Below are 19280 nucleotides of genomic sequence, written 5' to 3'. Positions count from 1 at the left end.
GACAGTCATCCTCCTGATCTAGTCATCTGATTGGCTGGACTGCACTTGTGTTTTCAGTTTACAGTCTTACATGAACAACAAAGCCCACGCACACTTTCCAGCCAAGTTTTGTTTTTTTCTTTACTGAACTGTTTAAAGACAAAGAAAGCATGATATAGAAAACAACAAAAACTTTTCCGGTGACTTCACCTTTGACTTTCAGGAACACCATGCTTAAAAATGTCATGTCAAAAGTCCAAACTGCAGTGCAGATGTAAAATCCACTGTCCAGACCAAACTTCCTGGAGTCATTGAGCTTTATTCTCCGGCGAGAATCTGTAATCACGTTACGAGATCGGTAGGAATCAAAGGCAACCAACAGCCGAGGTAAAGAGTTCCCAGGAAATCGAGTCCAGTAGAAGTTTCCACTCGTCTGACTGCTGGATTCTAGAGTCACATCTTGTCCAACCTCAACTGTCTTCGTCCAGACTGCATTTTCACATTTGCATCTTTGCGTTTTCACAATAAGTTGACGGTCGGGGAAGAGTGTCGTTCTTTTACAAACAAAAGGCGAGGTGGGAGGAGACAAGACAACACCTCTGCAGTTTTATTCTTCACATTTGTCATGTGTGTCAGTAGAAGGGCAAATCATCATCATAATGTCTTTTATCTTTTGAACTCTTAAAAGACTTGCAGAGGGACGAAAACAAAAAGAGACTTGATGAAAAAGGATTAGTGTTATTGTGTTGAAAAACGGCTCCTCCATCACATTCACTCCGTTCTTCTGAAACTACAACTGGTCTTCTGCACTTCAAATACCACTCACCCTGGACTAGAATTGACACCACAACTGTGCTTCACGTGATGGAAGAACCACTCAAAATCCAAGCCGGAGATTTCTGTGAAGCTTTTTAATTATTTGGTAAAATATTTGACAAGTCCAAATGGTTTTGTCTTTCATGGAGTTTGTGCCATAAAAAAACTGGCAAGCATAACCTGAAGTGACTCTGACATGCAGAAGTATTTGGCATCTGGTTCTCTCAACCAATATGTGGCACATCTTTTGAAACAACTGTGTACGGACATGTCGTGTTTCTCCAAAGTGGCAGGTGTTTGTGGTTGGTCACATTTATTGAAACTAGCTCTGCATGTCTTCCAACTCCTCTGACTTCCTGTCTCACTCTCTCTGTGAGGCACAGACGTCCGACTCTTTTTCCATCACTGTGACAGAAGAAACCACACAAGAGCTTCACAGAGACTGGGCACACAAAGAGCTTTGACTGTTTTTCTCCCACAACACCTTTGTTTTCCACTTCTATACTGGTTTGCTGTTTGTGGGTTAGTCAAGTGGTGAACAGTGACTGTTGTCGATCTTCCGTGACACACTTCAAAATAATTTGTGTTCTGGGTTTGTGGTGGAAAAATCAACATCCTGCCAGTCTTGTATTTTCCAACCATGGTTAGTTTGAAGGTTCCAGTGTTCAGGGAGCATCTCAAGTCCCGAGTGGAAGATCCAGGATCTATTCCATCATCTGCACTCCAGAATACGTCACATTTTCCTCCATCTTGACACCTCTTTCATTCCATCCACTCGTCCTCTTGGTGTAACTTGGCACAGAATAAACCAGAGGTTCTTCATTCACCTGCTGTGTGGTGAGAAATGATCATTAAACAGTGAGAGGACCAGATGCACCTCCTTCTAACATCTACCTGCTGGTGCTCTTCACTCAGTGCTGGCTGGAAGCTGGAGGCTGCTGGATACAAACAGAGAGTTCAGGAAGTTGTTCAAACTCACTTCTCACTATTATTTCCTTAGTGACTGCAGAACGCCTCATGAGCCTCATGCTCCTCTGAAGATCAGTGATATTCAAGGCAAACACAGGTTCAGAAACAGGAAACAGCGACTGAGTGGTTGTGGCAGGAAGCAGTCGGGTGTGCTTGGACTGCACTGCACTTGTGAAGGACGCTGTCGCAATCACACGCACACAATATCACAACTTCAACTACAGCCTCAGTCACCAGCATTATTCCTCACCATCACAACTAGAAACAAAGAAAAGAAGCCACACATATGAGTCGGTTTCAAAGCTTCACAGCAGCAGAGCAGAACATCTCTACATCCTCTCTGTTGATGGAATGATCCATAATAACTGAATAAAAGTGATTTGTACAACTTCAGTTTGCTCACCACTGAAGTCCCTCTTCTGTTTCCTGATGATGTAAACCAGAAGAGCGTTGACTCCCAGACTTATGATGAGACCAGAGCTCACCACACCTGCAGTTAACCAGGAGTGATGAGGCTCTGTCAGAGAAAGGACGAATGAAGGACTGAAAACAGGATCGACAGCAACTAGATCAACAACCATGTTATTCTTTTACCTTTAGGAGGCTTTTTCAGCCCATTTCCGAAGAAGATCTGTCCACATGAGAGCACAGCGCAGTAGAGGGTCTCATCATGAGACCAGTCCACGTCTCTGGACACGCTGTAGACACATTTCTTCAATCCAGTCGTAGAGTTCCATCCACACTCCTCACCTTCGTGTTCATGTGCGACCAGTAAACTTGGTGATTTGTCTGCTCTGGGTTTGAACCAGTAAACTCTCTCTGAACATGAACTAGTCTTGGAACTGGAGGAAACTGAACACTGATGCTTGTAAGAGAGTCCAGAATGGACCTCAGATGAATCCTCTTCTATGTCGGTGACGTGAGGAGACACTTCTGCGACAACAGAAAAAGAGTAAAACTTGATCTACATCTTGATACTGTGAGAGTAGAAAGTAAAGAGGAAGGTGTGAGATTTGTTCAAATAATAAATGTTGAGGTCGTCTTACCTTCAACATGTAAAAAGGTCACGTTCAAAATCTTTAAATCTGTGTACCAAACTTCACAGCAGATGTAAAATCCAGTTTCATTCAGCAGCACTCCATGAAGAGGAAGGTCAAACTTCCCTGATTCGTCTTTCTTTACCACATCAGAAGACTCGCGGCTGTCACTGGTGGCTAAATATTCCACAGACTTGTCGATAGAAAGTCGAATCCACCTCAAAGTTCCGTATGAGTTCTGACTGCTGCAGTACAGAGTCAAACTCTCTCCAACTGGAACAGACCTCAGAAACACTGATCCACATCCTGGAACACAAGTTATAAAACAATGAGTGTGAAGTTTGCCACGCCATGCAGTCACAGTTCAGGCAGTTGCAAAGAACAGGAATTTGTTCAGCACTAAACAATTTGTTTTTAATGATCACCGACTAAATATGAAGTCAATACCAAAGTCTGCAATTCATGTTCCAGTGAATGTTAGTTTTCACAATTTGGTGAACACTCACCTCCAATCCAGAGAAGAGCAGCCAGACAGAAGACGAACAGCATCTCTACGACAGACTCAGCAAACGTGACACAGTTTGAGGTGAAGACTCTCTCCGTGACGCTTTTAAGCAGAAACACAAGCGAAGGGAGGAAGCCACTTGGTTCTCTGATTTCATTGGTTCATCTGAAGTTCAACACGTTTTTTTTTTTTTAACAGAAGACTTGCAAGTGCAAGCTCATTTCAGTTTTATTGCAGAGGAAGCAAAATGAACATAGACATAAACAAGCAAATCGACAGAACAGTTGTCTGCTTCAGTCTAAATGTAAAGAATGACAAAAACAATAAAATTAAAAAAGAAAAGGAAAAAAAAATCTCTGCTTCACAACAACAGAGATCCACTGTTGCAAATCCATGGCGATGCTCTTCCACAGTATCATGATGCTCAGATCTCCATCGTCTTCTTCTCCACAAGCCTCTGGTCACTTCTGATGGTGTCTCCGCCTCACATCCGCTCTGTATTCTCCCTCAGCAGCTTTCATCTGTGTGAAACTCACCACAGAGAACACGGAGGAATCTACGTTTCCCTGCATCAATGAAACAAGAAACTCAGAATCACACACCAAATAAATGGCTCCACTCTGACGTCTTCAATACCGACCTGCTGGATGTGTTGGTCTGCAGTCCATGGTGCATGGTCTGTTGGCAGAGAAGAAGCAGGGAGAAGAAGAGATTCATAAACTCTTCAAGGTCGTCATGTTGGCTCAGTCAGAGTCAAAGGAAGAGCAGGTTTGGAGCTCATGAATGATGCGTGTGTCTCACTGACTCACCCACAGACTCTTCAGCTCTTTGTCTTTTTAGACAGCAAATCAGTAGAACTAGAAGAGTCAAACTAATGGTGACAAAACCTGACCATAACAATGTCATCTGAAGATGCCAAGTTGAGAAGTCTGCAAAAAAAAGACATTTTTTTCTGTTTTATGAAATGAATAATAATAATAATGAAGTAAATAACTTCATAAATAAATGATCTACCAGTACGAGTTTCAGATTTGGATGCATTTCCAAGTAAAATGTGTCCACATGAGACCACGGCGCAGTAGAGAGTGTCTCTGTCAGACCAGGACACTTCTCCAGAGAGGTTGTAGACACACTTCTGCTGTCCTTGTGCAGAAGTCTGAACACAGCCATCAGGTGTGTAGAGGGCGTTGGGAAGTGACTGATCCTGTCGGGATGTGAACCAATACACTTTGCTCTCTGCTGAACATCCTGTATTCTCAGATTCAGAGAAAACTGAGCACTGAAGCTTCACTGAGGGATCAGATGAGAGGACGGTCTGGACGTCACCTTCAGGTCCTGTAGAATGAAACTCTATTACTCATTTCAACTATTCTTAAATATGAGACATGTGAAGGTTCATTTACCGTTGACACTCAGGAACGTGGCGTTAATATTGTCCATCTTTAAATAAGCCACTCTCACACAGTAGTAGAATCCAGTGTCACTCAGCTGCGCTCTCTTGAGCTGCAGAACAAAATTTCCCGACTCGTCACATGTGGCACTGAAGCGAGGATGATGAGGTTTCCCAGATGAACAATCGCTGTATGTTCCTGTTAAAACCTCAGGGACTCTGTTAGCAGAAGATTTCAGCCACAAAAAGAAAGCCTGTGGCCCAACTGTCCATGAGTCTGGAAGCTTGCATGTTAGAGTCACAGTCTCTCCGTCGTGAACTCGGATCATGTTGGAGCTGTCGCCTGTAGATCCTGGACAAATGAAGGACAGAAAACATGTTTGGAAACAGCACAATTGAAATCTCAATTAAAGCAGAGCAACATAACTGTACAGTTCAGTTTGACTGTGAACATGATGAGAAGACGATTGTGAGCAGAAACACACAACAAAGCAACACTTGGCACCTCACTGCACCCGTTCGCCAAACCCACTACTCAAAATCTGACCCAACGCTTTTACATATTCAGCAGTTCTTGAAAGTGGATCCTCACTTACATGTGAACAACCTGCTAAACATTTCATTTCACTGTAGAGCACAAGTCATCGCGACATTGCAGCATCACAAGTAATAGAACAGCAACAAAGTGCTGCATAGAACCCGATGTGTAATTACAGTCTAATACACATTATTAAAGATTGCTGAGGTGTTTCTCGGCACAATGCAACTCACTGTGTATACGACTTGAACAACTGCTGTAACGCTGCCAAATACTGGAAAAAACAACTCAAAAACTATCGAAGCAAATGTGGAACAATCACATCGCTTAAAAAACATTGAGTTGAGGACAAAATGAAGACAATGCAATATACAAATATAATACGTAGCTTTTGTCATTATTAGTGAAACAGTTCAGCAGCACATAGTAACATGTAAAAGAGGAATTGACTTACGTGCAAGCCAGAAAAATGGAGTCACATAGAAGATGAACAACATTTTCACAGCAAGTCCAGGACAATGGAAAGTCAAACGTGAACTGGCGTCATCTGACACTATTAGAGAGAAATAAATCACCAGCTGGGAGGGATCAAGAGAAGCTGCCAGAGACTCTATTGGTCCGTCACCTCTGCTGAGGCACATGAAAGTGTGAAAGTTCCTCCTTCTTTGCCACAATTCTCGACACGGTGTGTCTTTTTTTTCTCATCAAAACATTCAGAGACTGAGTCACCAACTATTTATTGTTGGAGCGCAACATGCAGAGAAAAAAAAATAAAAAAAAATAAACAAGAATACGTTTGTTTTTTTTTTAAACTGCCATTGAAATGTTTCAACAGCTCAGCATAAGGTTTTTAAAAATACAAACAAATTGGCAGTCACAGTAAGAAAGCAAGAAGAATTCCTGTCTCTCACTGTAGTCTCTTCTAACATTTCAGAGAACTTTTGCACATCTTAAACTTGGATCCACAGGTCCATAAAACTGTGTGTCCCCAGAAGACCCGTCCATCACCAGCAGCATGATCTCCATCCACTTTCCAGCCTGCTTCAGTGACTCGCTGAACCCACACAGTCTCCCAGGCCAGTCACATGCAGCCTCAAAATCCTTCTGAATTTTAATATTTATTTCAGTTTTTTTTAAGAAAAAAGAGTAAAAGCAAATGTTAACAGATACACGTTGCACCCTTATTTATGAATTATGAAGCAACAAGAAAGTACCTGTGAGTTGGAGCAAAATGCTGATCATTAAATAGTCGCCAATGGAAATGATTTTTTAAATTATATTTTATTTATTTATGACTTTTTTTAACCACATGACAAAGACAAGAACAAAATAATTTACAATATATGTCCAAGTGACTTGTTTGAAGATTAACAAATGAAAATAGAGATTCAAATGGATGAAAATCTCGACAGTCCCAAGCAAAGATACAAGTCCATGCAGATGCTGTGCCACAGTATGGTGATGCTCAGATCTCCATCGTCTTCTTCTCCACAAGCCTCTGGTCACTTCTGATGGTGTCTCCGCCTCACATCCGCTCTGTATTCTCCCTCAGCAGCTTTCATCTGTGTGAAACTCACCACAGAGAACACGGAGGAATCTACGTTTCCCTGCATCAATGAAACAAGAAACTCAGAATCACACACCAAATAAATGGTTCCACTCTGACGTCTTCAATACCGACCTGCTGGATGTGTTGGTCTGCAGTCCATGGTGCATGGTTTGTTGGCAGAGAAGAAGCAGGGAGAAGATGAGATTCATAAACTCTTCAAGGTCGTCATGTTGGCTCAGTCAGAGTCAAAGGAAGAGCAGGTTTGGAGCTCATGAACAATGTGTGTGTCTCACTGACTCACCCACAGACTCTTCAGCTCTTTGTCTCTTGAGGAGGTGAAACAGTAGAACCAGAACTGACAAACTAGTGGTGACAACACAGGCCCACAAAAACGTCATCTGTAGATGCCAAGTTGAGATATCTGGTGGGAAAAATAAACTACATTTTGAAACATACAAAAAAAATAAGTAAACTACTTATAGTATTCATCCTGTTAAAAACTTGAGAATTTTTATTCATTAGAAACTACTGGATAGTGTGTTTTTAAACCTCATGACCACCACAAAGTAAAAACAGCACTGTTATTACTTATTTTCACTGTAAATAAGTAAGTAAGTTTTGATCATTCATGACAGCTAAACTGGAACTGTTATGAAAAATCCATAGGTTTCAAGCATTAGTTTCATGAAAAACAAATAGAATAAAAATAATGTTGCAATACCTTTGGGTTTTGTTCCATTTCCATTTGAAATGTGTCCATGTTTGGTGTCGGGTTGGGATCCATTTTCGAATAATAAGTGTCCACATGAGACCACGGCGCAGTAGAGAGTGTCTCTGTCAGACCAGGACACTTCTCCAGAGAGGTTGTAGACACACTTCTGCTGTCCTGGTGCAGAAGTCTGAACACAGTCATCACGTCTGTACAGGACACTGGGAAGTGACTGATCCTGTCGGGATGTGAACCAATACACTTTTCTCTCTGCTGAACATTCTGAAGTTTCAGATTCAGAGAAAACTGAGCACTGAAGCTTCACTGAGGGATCAGATGAGAGGACGGTCTGGACGTCACCTTCAGGTCCTGTAGAATGAAACTCTGATTTGTTTTAGTTATTCTTAAATATGAGTTGTCAAGTGAGAGTCACTTTACCTTTGACGTCTACACAAGTGACGTTCATATATTCCATCTTTAAATAATCCACTCTCACACAGTAGTACAATCCGGTGTCACTCAGCTGCACCCTCTCGAGGTGCAGAACAAATTTTTTGGACTTATCACAGGTGGCAGTGAAGCGAGAATTATTTGTTCTCTCCGGAACACAATCGGGGAAAGTTCCAGCCAAAATTTCAGGAACGCTATGAGGAGCAGATTTCATCCATAAGAAGTACATTTGTCCCACGATGGTTTCCGCACGCGGAAGTTTGCATTCAAGATTGACACTCTCGCCATCATGAAGTTGGATCGAGCTGCTGCCTGCAGATCCTGGAAGGTAGATGACAAACATTACTGGAAACAGAAGTGACTTCTCAAGCAACATATATGTCCATTTCAGTTTGAGTATGAGAAGACTATCGTGAGCGTGAACAGAAAAAAACAGAAATATGTTAAAGGACATATGATGTAAGCAACAAATGATACTGTGTAGAGCGGCTTCATAAATGGCTTCTACTCAGATTCTCACTTAACCCATTCACCAAACTCACTGCTCAAATCAGACCCACACTGTTTTTGTGCAACATGCTCTACTTCTCTACCTGAGATTATATATGTCAGTTTGTGGGAAAGCAAATACAAGCTGACAAACTGACCTAACCACACAAACTCAAAGTGCAGTACGGATGTTGTACGGATCACAACTAACGAAAAAAGACGTGTTGTGACGTGTGTAATCTTGTATACTGACAATATTATTGTGAATACCGCTTGAAGTACTTAGCCAAATACCGAAAATATTCCAAATTCTTTCCACAAAATTAATGTGATCCAATAAATGATGATCGTTTTCCCAAAAAAAAGCATTATGTTCAGCAGAATATATTTATAAAAGGAAAAGAGGAATGTACTTACGAGGCAGACAGAAAAAAGAAGCCAGATACAGGGCAAGCAACATTCAGACGGCAAGTCCAGGACCGTCGACAGTCAAACGTGAACTGGCACTATCTGACGGTATTAAACAGAAATTCTCCTCAAACTGTACTGGGAGGGCTCAAGGGCAGCTGTCAGAGACTCTATTGGTCCGTCACCACTGCTGAGGCACATGAAAGAAGTTCCTCCTTCTTTGGTCGATGCTGTCTTTTTTTCCTGCCAAGGTATTAAATGTCTGAGAGTCTCACATTTCAATGTATATACTGGAGTTACATTTGAACCATTAACAAAAACACAAACAACACACAACAAACAACGTTTGTCTGGGATTTTGTAATCCTTAAAGATGAATATATATATATATATATATATATATATATATATATATATATATATATATATATACATACACATTTTTGATGGTCTCAATATATATATATATATAAAATATCAAAAGATGGTCTCAAAAATGTGTCAAGCGCTTACACACAATTGAGAAAAAAAAAAAAAAAGACGAAAGAGAAATGAATCCTCACCATCAAAGTCGAGGCAAAAACACATGGTGGTGGTCAAATAAGAAGGAGGCGGAACCCAGACGCTCTCTGTGACAGGTTTGAATACTTATTTATTTATTTATTTATTTATTTTATGAGAATATTTTGAACAAAAACACCTGCATTCCAAGTCACAGCAAAAGACTTACATGAAACTGAACAGATAATGAAAACAATTGTGACATTAATGTCCACCAAACTCAATCTACTATACAAATAAAAATTATATATATATATATATATATATATATATATATATATATATATATATATATATATATATATATATATATATATATATATATATATATATATATATATATATATATATATAAAACGATACTCGTATAGAATTACAGAGGATTTGTCAGAGAACTTCAGCAAGGAAAACTTTGAGTCATACAAACACAACTCTCAAGTCTACATGTTTGAAGTTTATGTCGAACTTGCCATCTAACACAATAAAAAATAAATTTCATGACACAAATCTTGTTCCCTTTCATTCTAAGACGTTGAATGCAAACATCAGTTTGTTGCATTGGCTTGTGAAGAGCATCGACACTGATGATAGTTTGATGTCCATCTTTAATGGACATTCAGTCCACTGGTAGAGCTGAGGTCGACACAGTGAGAACTGGAATGCAAAACATTCCTGGCCCAGATTGAGATCCGATTTCGTGGGGTTGTTCACTATGGGCTCCAAAGTCCTGTTTTCTTTGAATGGCCGAGCTTCTTTCACATGTCATTCTCGTTCAGCCGAAACAGAAAGAAAGTGAGGACAGTGGACAAGCTGTTAATCTTGATGAAATCCTTTTGTTCAATGTAGGTCCTGAGTGGTGTATGAGCTCATGTTGAATGAACAGTAGGTCCTGCTTTTTCTTTACTGTTTTACTTTGGAAGCACATTCCAGTGGGGCATGTCCAGGATCATCAGAAGAGTGATGGGACTCCAGTCGTGAGGACTCTATCTCGTCACTTTTACCCCTGAATAAATCACATTTTCCTGCATGTTCCCAAAACTTTCCTGTCTCCCGCTTTTCCTCTTGCTGCAGCTTGGCACAGCATAAACCAGACATTCGGAAGTATCCGGCTGAAAAATGAGAAGAACAATTGAATCAGTCACAGCGAAATTGTGACGTCCAGTTTCTGATCTCTAATATCTACCTGCTGCTCATCACAGGTGGACCTGGTTTGAAGACAGGAAGAAGCTAGAGAGGACCAAGAAAAGTGTTATTGAGCAGATGAAGTTCCATTTCAGGTTTAAATGTAATGAAATTGTGGGAAAACCTGCTCCTTCTCACTTTGTTACTGCCACCAAGTTTTCAATAGTCTTGGTTTGGCAGTTTGTCTATGTTCAAAATTACATGAAAATGTATGTATGGATTTAGATGAATGGAATGAATGAATGATTCATGTCACCATCTGGATCCGGGAATAGTTTTAAAGGATTATTTAACATTGGGTGACAATTTTCGGCAAATGTGCCAGAATTTTTTTTGTTTTTTATGAATGACACTTTGTCATTGGTAGACTTATTTGAGGTGGACTGAAGCTGCTTGGTGGAGGTTTGCACTCTCTGGGTGGTGATCTAGTTCTTGGGGTAACTTCCTTCCTGTCGTCCCTTGACTGAGCTTAGGCCTGGTAATTTGCCAGAATCGTCTGATGTTCCCCTGGGTAAGTCATCAGTACCTAAATATTAAAGAAGTTTATATATGCATGTCTTTTATTAATATGGTTTTTTGCATTACAGGTCAGCTGGCGATTGCTTCTTCCACCACCATTCCTGTCGGCACAGAATTGTTTTATTCTTTTTCTGGGAAAATGATCTTGACAAAACATTTGTTTTTTTTATCATTCAAATTTGAAGTTTTGTTTGTCTTTGTGTCAAACCCTGCTTGTGCTGTTTTCAGATGCTGAAGATATATTTAGCTTGAGGAAGTACACGTCAAAGCGCACTAGCCTATGTGAGGCTGTGGCAGGAAACAAGACGTGCAGGAACGCCACAGCACTCATGAAGGACGGAAAAACAAGTCTGCTGAAAAAAAAAAAAATCCATCAAGCTATTACAGTACATCACTTCTCGGCAAGACCCTGCAATTCCTGCACACAAGACCTCAACAAGAAAGGGGAGGAGTCTTTTTGAAAGACACCGCCCCAGAGACATCAAGCTACATGGCTCGAAGGTAATGAACACGCTTACCGATTAAGCAAAAGACCCGAGTAAATCGAGACAGAAAAGTTGGTTCAATGAAGTGTGATGGATACTTACTGAGTAAATCACGCTTCTGTTTCCTGATGATGCATGTCAACACAGCAATGACTCCTACGCTAACAGCAAGAGCAGCACCAAGCGCAACTTCCATTGCCCTTTGGAAGTAACTGCCACCCTTTTCTCCTGGAAAAACACTTGACTGTCACTTCCACAAAAACAATAAAGAATTTTGTTGCTTAAATACCTTCTTTCTTTCTGATTTCAGACCCATTACCAAAAAAGATGTGTCCGCAGGAAACCACCGCGCAGTAGACCTTATCATTGTCAGAGCACTTGTCATCTCTGGACATGGTGTAGTAACATTTCCTCGATCCGGTCAGAGAGCTCGGCTCACATTTAGCCCCTCTGTTATCATGAGCGAGGAGTAAACTCGGCGATCCGTCTTCCCCAGACTTGAACCAGTAAACGGATTCTCTGTCGGAGCATGGTTTGTTCCTTGAATTTCTGAAGAGTGAACATTCAAGATTCGACGTCGGCAGATCTGGCTGAACAACATCAATGACAGGAGGTTGTGTCTCTGTCAAAAGCACAAGTGGGAAGTCAGTCTGATACCCTGAGGAACACATGGTTCCATGAGTCCAAGTCACTCCTGACTTTATTAAAGAGTGAAACTTATTATAAGAAGTGTTGCTAACTTACCTTGGACTTGCAGAAATGTCACATTGAGGAATGTCATCTGAGAAGACCTAACCTCAGTGCAGAAGTAAATTCCACTGTCCCCTAATTCCACTCTGCTGATATGCAGATCAAAATGCTGTGGACTACGTTCTGCAGTGATGCGTGGAGGCTTGTAGAAAGGACGAGTCCCGTACGAGTCGGCCGAGACTAAAAATTTCGGAAGGTTGTCAGATGTCAGTAGAGTCCAATAAAGGTCTCCAGGCTTGCTCTGACAGTTGCATTCGATAGTCACATCCTGCCCCGCAGCCACGGTGCTTGACAAGAAGTCTCGATCACATCCTGGAAGACATATTACACTTAAATGGGTAGATGTTACCATGAAAATGACAAACCTTTCTATCACATTTGCCATTCTACCACTTTAGCCAACACAACTTTAGGTAATGTGGAAATTAAACATAGCAACTATACTTACTTTTATACTAAATTTTATTCCAAATAACAAATATTCAAAGATCTACCAAAAGATATCATACTTAAACTGAAATAGCCAGGAGGATTAAATATGACAGCTTCTTACCTCCACTCGGCAGGAAGAAGAAAAGACAATATATGAAGAGCATCTTGTCGACAAGTCCAGCCCAGTTTGAGAAGACAACCTTCGATCTGAAACTTATGTGTAGCAGCAGAAGGGCAGCTGGGCGGGAACACAACAACTGATTGGTCGGTTGTTGCACTTTGGTTTTCAGTTCGAAAGCGACTCAAGGGAAACTTCTGCTCAGACATTTCAATGTGAGCCATTACACACCTCTGCTTCATAGGTTTTATTTCAATTGTCACCAACAGTGGAGAATGAATTGCAAATCCTGAACTTCACAATAAAGATTTTCTCGTACATTGGCGTGTTTTTCTTTCCTCGCCAGTTTTTTCCTGTAATTTAATGCTGCATAAACCAGTGATCCATCATCTCACTGCAGCATTTGTTTCCAGAAGAACGCCACTCATGGCGTAAAAGGTGGTGGATCACAGAAGTGAAGCAGCTAAGCTTCTTCCTCAGATGTTTAGGTTTCTCTAGAGTCGCACTCTGTTTCTATATTTGTCCACCTTCGCATCAGAGTAGATGACGTTCTCCACATTTGGGGACATTTGCCGACTGCCTGCTTTCGCCTTGGTGAAGGTCGGCTTGGCATAAACCAAATCCCTTTCGTTTCCCTGCTAAAAAAAAGGAAACTTCAAGATGTATCTGAGAGTTTAAAAGTGTTAAAAGCACTTATTTACCTGCCGATGTTGGTCACCCAGTGCTGTTGCTTGGAAGGAACCAGCAGCTAAAAATTGAAGATGATATTCAAGGTCAGAAAATTCTTTAAGCATCCTGGTCTTGATGCTCTTAATATAGTACACCTGACTATGTTTCGGATTAGTAACCGGAACATGCATGTCTTCAAAAGTTATGTTCATGTCATTTCAGAACTAAGAATTATGTTTGACTCAAATGTTCTGTGGAGATATGTAATGGAAATATTCCAATGTCTACTTGTGTTCATTGGTGACGAGTATAGGTGTAGAGGAATGGCCAGAGATCGAATAAGGTGAAGAAGCAAGTGTTGGCAGGGTGGAGTGGATGTGAGAGCGACGTAGATGCTTTAGGTTTCAGAAGTGAGACTTGGAGTCATGTTTGGTTAGACAGAAGAGTCAGAGATAAAAATGCTGAGGTTGTCACTGGGTGTGACTAGAATGGACAACATCAGAAATGAGTCTTTAAGAGTTCAGAGACAAAGTCAGGGAAGACAGATGGTTTGGGTTCGTGGAGAGGAGAGACCGAGTTGGACCTAGAAGGTAAAGAAGAGGGTGAAGAACAATAAGGTTCATGTAAATGAGGACATGAAGAGGAGTGGTGTAACTAGGGAGGATGAGGTTAGAGTGGAGGAAGCAGCCGGCTGTGGTCACCCCAGATGACACAGAAGACGTGCTGCTGATTCCCTTCACATGAAGCCTCAAACTCTGGTACAGCTATTCAAGTGAATCTGTGGCTCTCAAAGACTTGAGACAGTGAGACAGTGAACACACTTTATAAACTGTACCCATGAACTCATGAACTTCATCCGTGGGCTCCAAACTCACAGATACCTTAATCTGGACACAAACATCTATCATGCCATGCAATCGTGCCGTCCTCTACATGAGTAGAAGTAGGAGTAATAAAAATTAAAAGCTACCTTTGAGCTCACGCCTCTGTTTCCAGATGATGAAGATCAGGGCAGCAGTTATTCCCAGGGTCACAGTGAGAGCTCCAGCCAGCACAAACTGAACAGTCGCATCACAATGACTCTCTGTAAAGAGATGTGAGTAAAACAATTGTTGCTCACATGATTTGATATACATGTTGTAGCCTACGGTTGGTGTTGTGCTTGGATGCATTTCCAAGTAAAATGTGTCCACATGAGACCACTGCGCAGTAGAGAGTGTCTCTGTCAGACCAGGACACTTCTCCAGAGAGGTTGTAGACACACTTCTGCTGTCCTGGTGCAGAAGTCTGAACACAGTCATCACGTCTGTACAGGACACTGGGAAGTGACTGATCCTGTCGGGATGTGAACCAATACACTTTTCTCTCTGCTGAACATTCTGAAGTTTCAGATTCAGAGAAAACTGAGCACTGAAGCTTCACTGAGGGATCAGATGAGAGGACGGTCTGGACGTCACCTTCAGGTCCTGTAGAATGAAACTCCATTACTCGTTTCAACTATTCTTAAATATGAGATATGTGAAGGTTCATTTACCGTTGACGCCCAGGAACGTGATGTTAATATAGTCCATCTTTAAATAATCCACTCTCACACAGTAGTAGAATCCAGTGTCATTCAGCTGCGCTCTCTTGAGCTGCAGAACAAAATTTCCCGACTTGTCACATGTGGCACTGAAGTGAGGATTATGAGGTTTTCTAGGTGAACAAGCACTGTATGTTCCTGTTAAAACCTCAGGGACTCTGTTAGCAGAAGATCTCAGCCACAAAAAGAAAGCCTGTGGCCCAACTGTCTTTGCATTTGGAAGCTTGCATGTTAGAGTCACAATCTCTCCGTCGTGAACTTGGATCGTGTGGGAGCCTATAGATTCCGGACAAATGAAGGACAGAAAACATGTTTAGAAACGCAACATTTGAAATTTCAATTGAAACAGAGCAACATAACTGTACAGTTAAAAAAAAACAGAATATATGAACATGTAAAACAGGAATTTACCTACAGAGAGGCAGAGAAATGGAGTCAGATAAGAAGACAACATTTTCACAGCAAGTCCAGGACAATTGAAAGACATATATATATATATATATATATATATATATATATATATATATATATATATATATATATATATATATATATATATATATATATATATATATATATATATATATATATATATATACGTACATAAACTGAACAATAGTCAACAAAGCAAAAAGGATCACGGCACGGATCTTCACTGATTTTCCACAAGTCATCGACTATGACCTTCTTTAACTTGCTCACTGGTCTAACACAGTAATTACACATAACCAAGATTCAGTCTCCACTCAGCCCCAGCAGTAACACATGCCACAAACCTCTCTCTCAGTCTGAAACACGTTTTTACATAATATGTTAACAGGTATTGCCTCATTTACAAAGGAACCAAGTCGTACTAATCACTCAATAAACACACAATGATGCTCCTCACCATCGATTATATCAACATACTGGTATATATTCATCAAACAATCATTTCTGGAGAAGCGAGAACATGAGGAAGTACTTAGACAAAAAGGCCACATGCTAAAGTGTGAAAATTTAGCTCAACACTTACAATTAAAAATGAAAATAATAAAGTCGCAACAAAATCTGAGGTGCAACTAACAACACCTGATGAGTTTGACTCCACAGTACAGCAGACGAGTACTGCATGAACCAAGGACTGTCATGTAGCCTGACTGTTAAAAGACGATAAAACAACCTTGTATTAAATAAGTGCAAAACTGGTTCATGTTTTGAAGAGAAATAAAGCAATACAATACATAAATAGAAAGAAGTTGCTTTTCTAATAATAAGTCCAAAGTTCTGGAGAATATCTCCTTACATATAAGAGGAATGTACTTACGTGCCAGCCAGATAAAAGATGCCAGAGAGAAGACACACAGCATTTTGACGGTTAGTCCAAGGCAGTCGACAGTCAGATGTGAACTGGCTCTATCTGGCGTTATTAAGTACAACATAGAACCCAATCTGGGAGGGATCAACAGAAGCTCTCAGAGACTATTGGTCCGACACAGAGGCAGGAGTTCCTCCTTCTTTACCACATTTTTAGAAGATGAGCAGCGATTTGACTTTCATTCAATGTCAGATGTTGCTGCTTAATTTGACTGGAATACAAATGAAAAAAATATGTATAATAATAAATTAAATAAAATTTAAAAAATCATTTGCACTGTTATTTATTGATACATTGATAAGAAAGAAATAGATGACAAAAAAAAAATCAGTACGAAATGCTGAGTCAGTTTCACGCTGAGATTTTTTTGGTCATGCAGCATAAACAGATCATGTCTTCATGCTAACATGCAAAGTTCATAGAGACACCTGTTTTCAACACATTTTTATTTATACAATTAACAAGAAAACATCTCGATAGTCTCCGTATTGTTTGAACATCTCTCATGAGTCAAGGTCATATCACATGATCATTGAATTCCAATGGAGCACCGTCTACAATCGCGCTCTGTTTCTATATTTCTCTACCTTCGCATCAGAGTAGATGACATTGTCCATGTTTGGGGACATTTGCCGAGTGGCTGCTTTCGCCTTGCTGAAGGTCGGCATGGCATAAACCAAATCCCTTTCGTTTCCCTGCTAAAAAAAGGATACTTCAAGATGTATCTGAGAGTTTGAAAGTGATCAAAGCACACATTTACCTGCCGATGTTGGTCACCAACGGATGTTGTTTGGAAAGAACCAGCAGCTAAAAAAAGGTCAGACAGTTTATTGAGCAGTCTCATCTTTCACCCATGAGGATTTCTGAATATTGTTTTGTGACTACGTTAGATGGATGGATGGATAGAACACATGGAAGCAATATGGTGCATGTCAATGAGGACATGAAGAGGACAGTAGTGCCTGAGTGGAAGTTAAAGAAATGCTGAGGTGGAGGAAGCAGACTGGCTGTGGTCAGCCCTGATGGCACAGAAGAAGTGCTGCTGATACACACCACAAACGTCAGACTGAAGTCCAACCATCACAGTGTCTCTATATGGCCCTCATTGGCTTGAAAAGTCATTTTATGTGCATCAACGTATACATCAGGAAGAACACGTGTCAATATGACGAGCCCTCACCACGAACAACAACAAGGCAGAAAGAAGCTACCTTTGAGCTCACGCCTCTGTTTCCAGATGATGAAGATCAGGACAGCTGTTATTCCCAGGGTCACAGTGAGAGCTCCAGCCAGCACAAACTGAACAGTCGCATCACAATGAGTCGCTGTAGACAAATGTAAGCCAAACAATTGGTACTCAGATGATCTGACATGGATTCTATCCTACCTTTGGTGTCGGGTTTGGATCCATTTCCAAGTAAAATGTGTCCACATGAGACCACGGCGCAGTAGAGAGTCTCTCTGTCAGACCAGGACACTTCTCCAGAGAGGTTGTAGACACACTTCTGCTGTCCTGGTGCAGAAGTCTGAACACAGTCATCAGGTGTGTAGAGGATGTTGGGAAGTGACTGATCCTGTCGGGATGTGAACCAATACACTTTGCTCTCTGCTGAACATCCTGTATTCTCAGATTCAGAGAAAACTGAGCACTGAAGCTTCACTGAGGGATCAGATGAGAGGACGGTCTGGACGTCACCTTCAGGTCCTGTAGAATGAAACTCCATTACTCATTTCAACTATTCTTAAATATGAGACATGTGAAGGTTCATTTACCGTTGACACTCAGGAACGTGGCGTTAATATTGTCCATCTTTAAATAAGCCACTCTCACACAGTAGTAGAATCCAGTGTCACTCAGCTGCGCTCTCTTGAGCTGCAGAACAAAATTTCCCGACTTGTCACATGTGGCACTGAAGCGAGGATTGTTAGGTTTTCTAGGTGGCAAATCTCTGTATGTTCCTGTTAAAACCTCAGGGACTCTGTTAGCAGAAGATTTCAGCCACAAAAAGAAAGCCTGCGGCCCAACTGTCCATGAGTCTGGAAGCTTGCATGTTAGAGTCACAGTCTCTCCGTCGTGAACTCGGTTCATGTTGGAGCTGTCACCTGTAGATCCTGGACAGGTGAAGGACAGCAACAATTGAAATCTCAATCAAAGCAGAGCAACATAACTGTACAGTTCAGTTTGACTATGAACATGATGAGAAGACTATTGTGAGCCGAACCACACAACAAAGCAACACTTGGCATCTCACTGCACCTGTTCACCAAACCCACCGCTCAAATCTGACCCAACGCTTTTACATATTTAGCAATTCTTGAAAGTGGATCCTCACTTACATGTGAACAACCTGCTAAGCATTTCAATTCACTGTTGAGCACAAGTCACCGCGACGTTGTAACATCGCAAGTTTCAGAACAACAACTAAGCGCTGACTAAAAAATGATCCAAACAAATGAGGAACGATCACATTGCACATGAAAACATTGAGTTGAGTACAAATTGAATGCGATGCAATATACAAATATAACATGAGAGCTTTTGTCTTCATTGGCAAAAAAATGTTCCGCAGAATGTATTAAAATATAAAACGAACTTGCTCACTGGTCTAATAATTCCACATAACCAACATTCAGTTTCAATCTGAAGGACGTTTTTACAATATGTAAACAGGTATTGCCTCATTTACAAAGGAACCAAGTGGAACAAATCACTCAATAAACACACAATGATGCTCCTCACCATCGATTATATCAACACATATATTAATGATACAATCATTTCTGGA

The 19280-nt window shown here is 40.9% G+C and overlaps 3 protein-coding genes across 4 annotated transcripts; all 3 read right to left on the bottom strand.

Annotated features, from left to right (window-relative positions):
- Positions 1–219: 219 nt before the first annotated feature.
- On the bottom strand, positions 220–3367 carry LOC128767552 (uncharacterized). The gene is made up of 5 exons (XM_053879661.1): positions 3308–3367; positions 2811–3107; positions 2168–2697; positions 1690–1733; positions 220–1625 (listed from the first exon to the last, which is right to left on the bottom strand). Exons 1-3 carry the CDS (start codon positions 3348–3350, stop codon positions 2330–2332), a joined length of 708 nt encoding a protein of 235 aa, XP_053735636.1. The 5' UTR covers positions 3351–3367; the 3' UTR covers positions 220–1625; positions 1690–1733; positions 2168–2329.
- Positions 3368–9768: 6401 nt separating this feature from the next.
- LOC128767583 (uncharacterized) lies at positions 9769–13229 on the bottom strand. 2 transcript variants are annotated; one of them, XM_053879705.1, is made up of 6 exons: positions 12890–13229; positions 12331–12648; positions 11876–12208; positions 11689–11814; positions 10584–10627; positions 9769–10509 (listed from the first exon to the last, which is right to left on the bottom strand). In XM_053879705.1, exons 1-6 carry the CDS (start codon positions 12930–12932, stop codon positions 10384–10386), a joined length of 990 nt encoding a protein of 329 aa, XP_053735680.1. In that variant the 5' UTR covers positions 12933–13229; the 3' UTR covers positions 9769–10383. The 2 variants fall into 2 exon arrangements, with proteins under 2 accessions (XP_053735680.1, XP_053735679.1); XM_053879704.1 differs by lacking the exon at positions 12890–13229 and having other exon boundaries at positions 12331–12724.
- Positions 13230–13380: 151 nt separating this feature from the next.
- LOC128767061 (uncharacterized) lies at positions 13381–17162 on the bottom strand. Its single transcript, XM_053878759.1, has 6 exons — positions 17082–17162; positions 15090–15189; positions 14704–14829; positions 14526–14639; positions 13588–13634; positions 13381–13524 (listed from the first exon to the last, which is right to left on the bottom strand). Exons 1-6 carry the CDS (start codon positions 17160–17162, stop codon positions 13381–13383), a joined length of 612 nt encoding a protein of 203 aa, XP_053734734.1.
- Between the last annotated feature and the right edge of the window lie 2118 nt (positions 17163–19280).

This window comes from Synchiropus splendidus, chromosome 11 (genome assembly GCF_027744825.2).
Source record: "Synchiropus splendidus isolate RoL2022-P1 chromosome 11, RoL_Sspl_1.0, whole genome shotgun sequence".
Lineage (NCBI taxonomy): Eukaryota > Metazoa > Chordata > Actinopteri > Syngnathiformes > Callionymidae > Synchiropus > Synchiropus splendidus.
The sequence above is the reverse complement of the archived record's forward strand: the minus strand, read 5'-3'. Positions and strand labels throughout refer to the sequence as shown.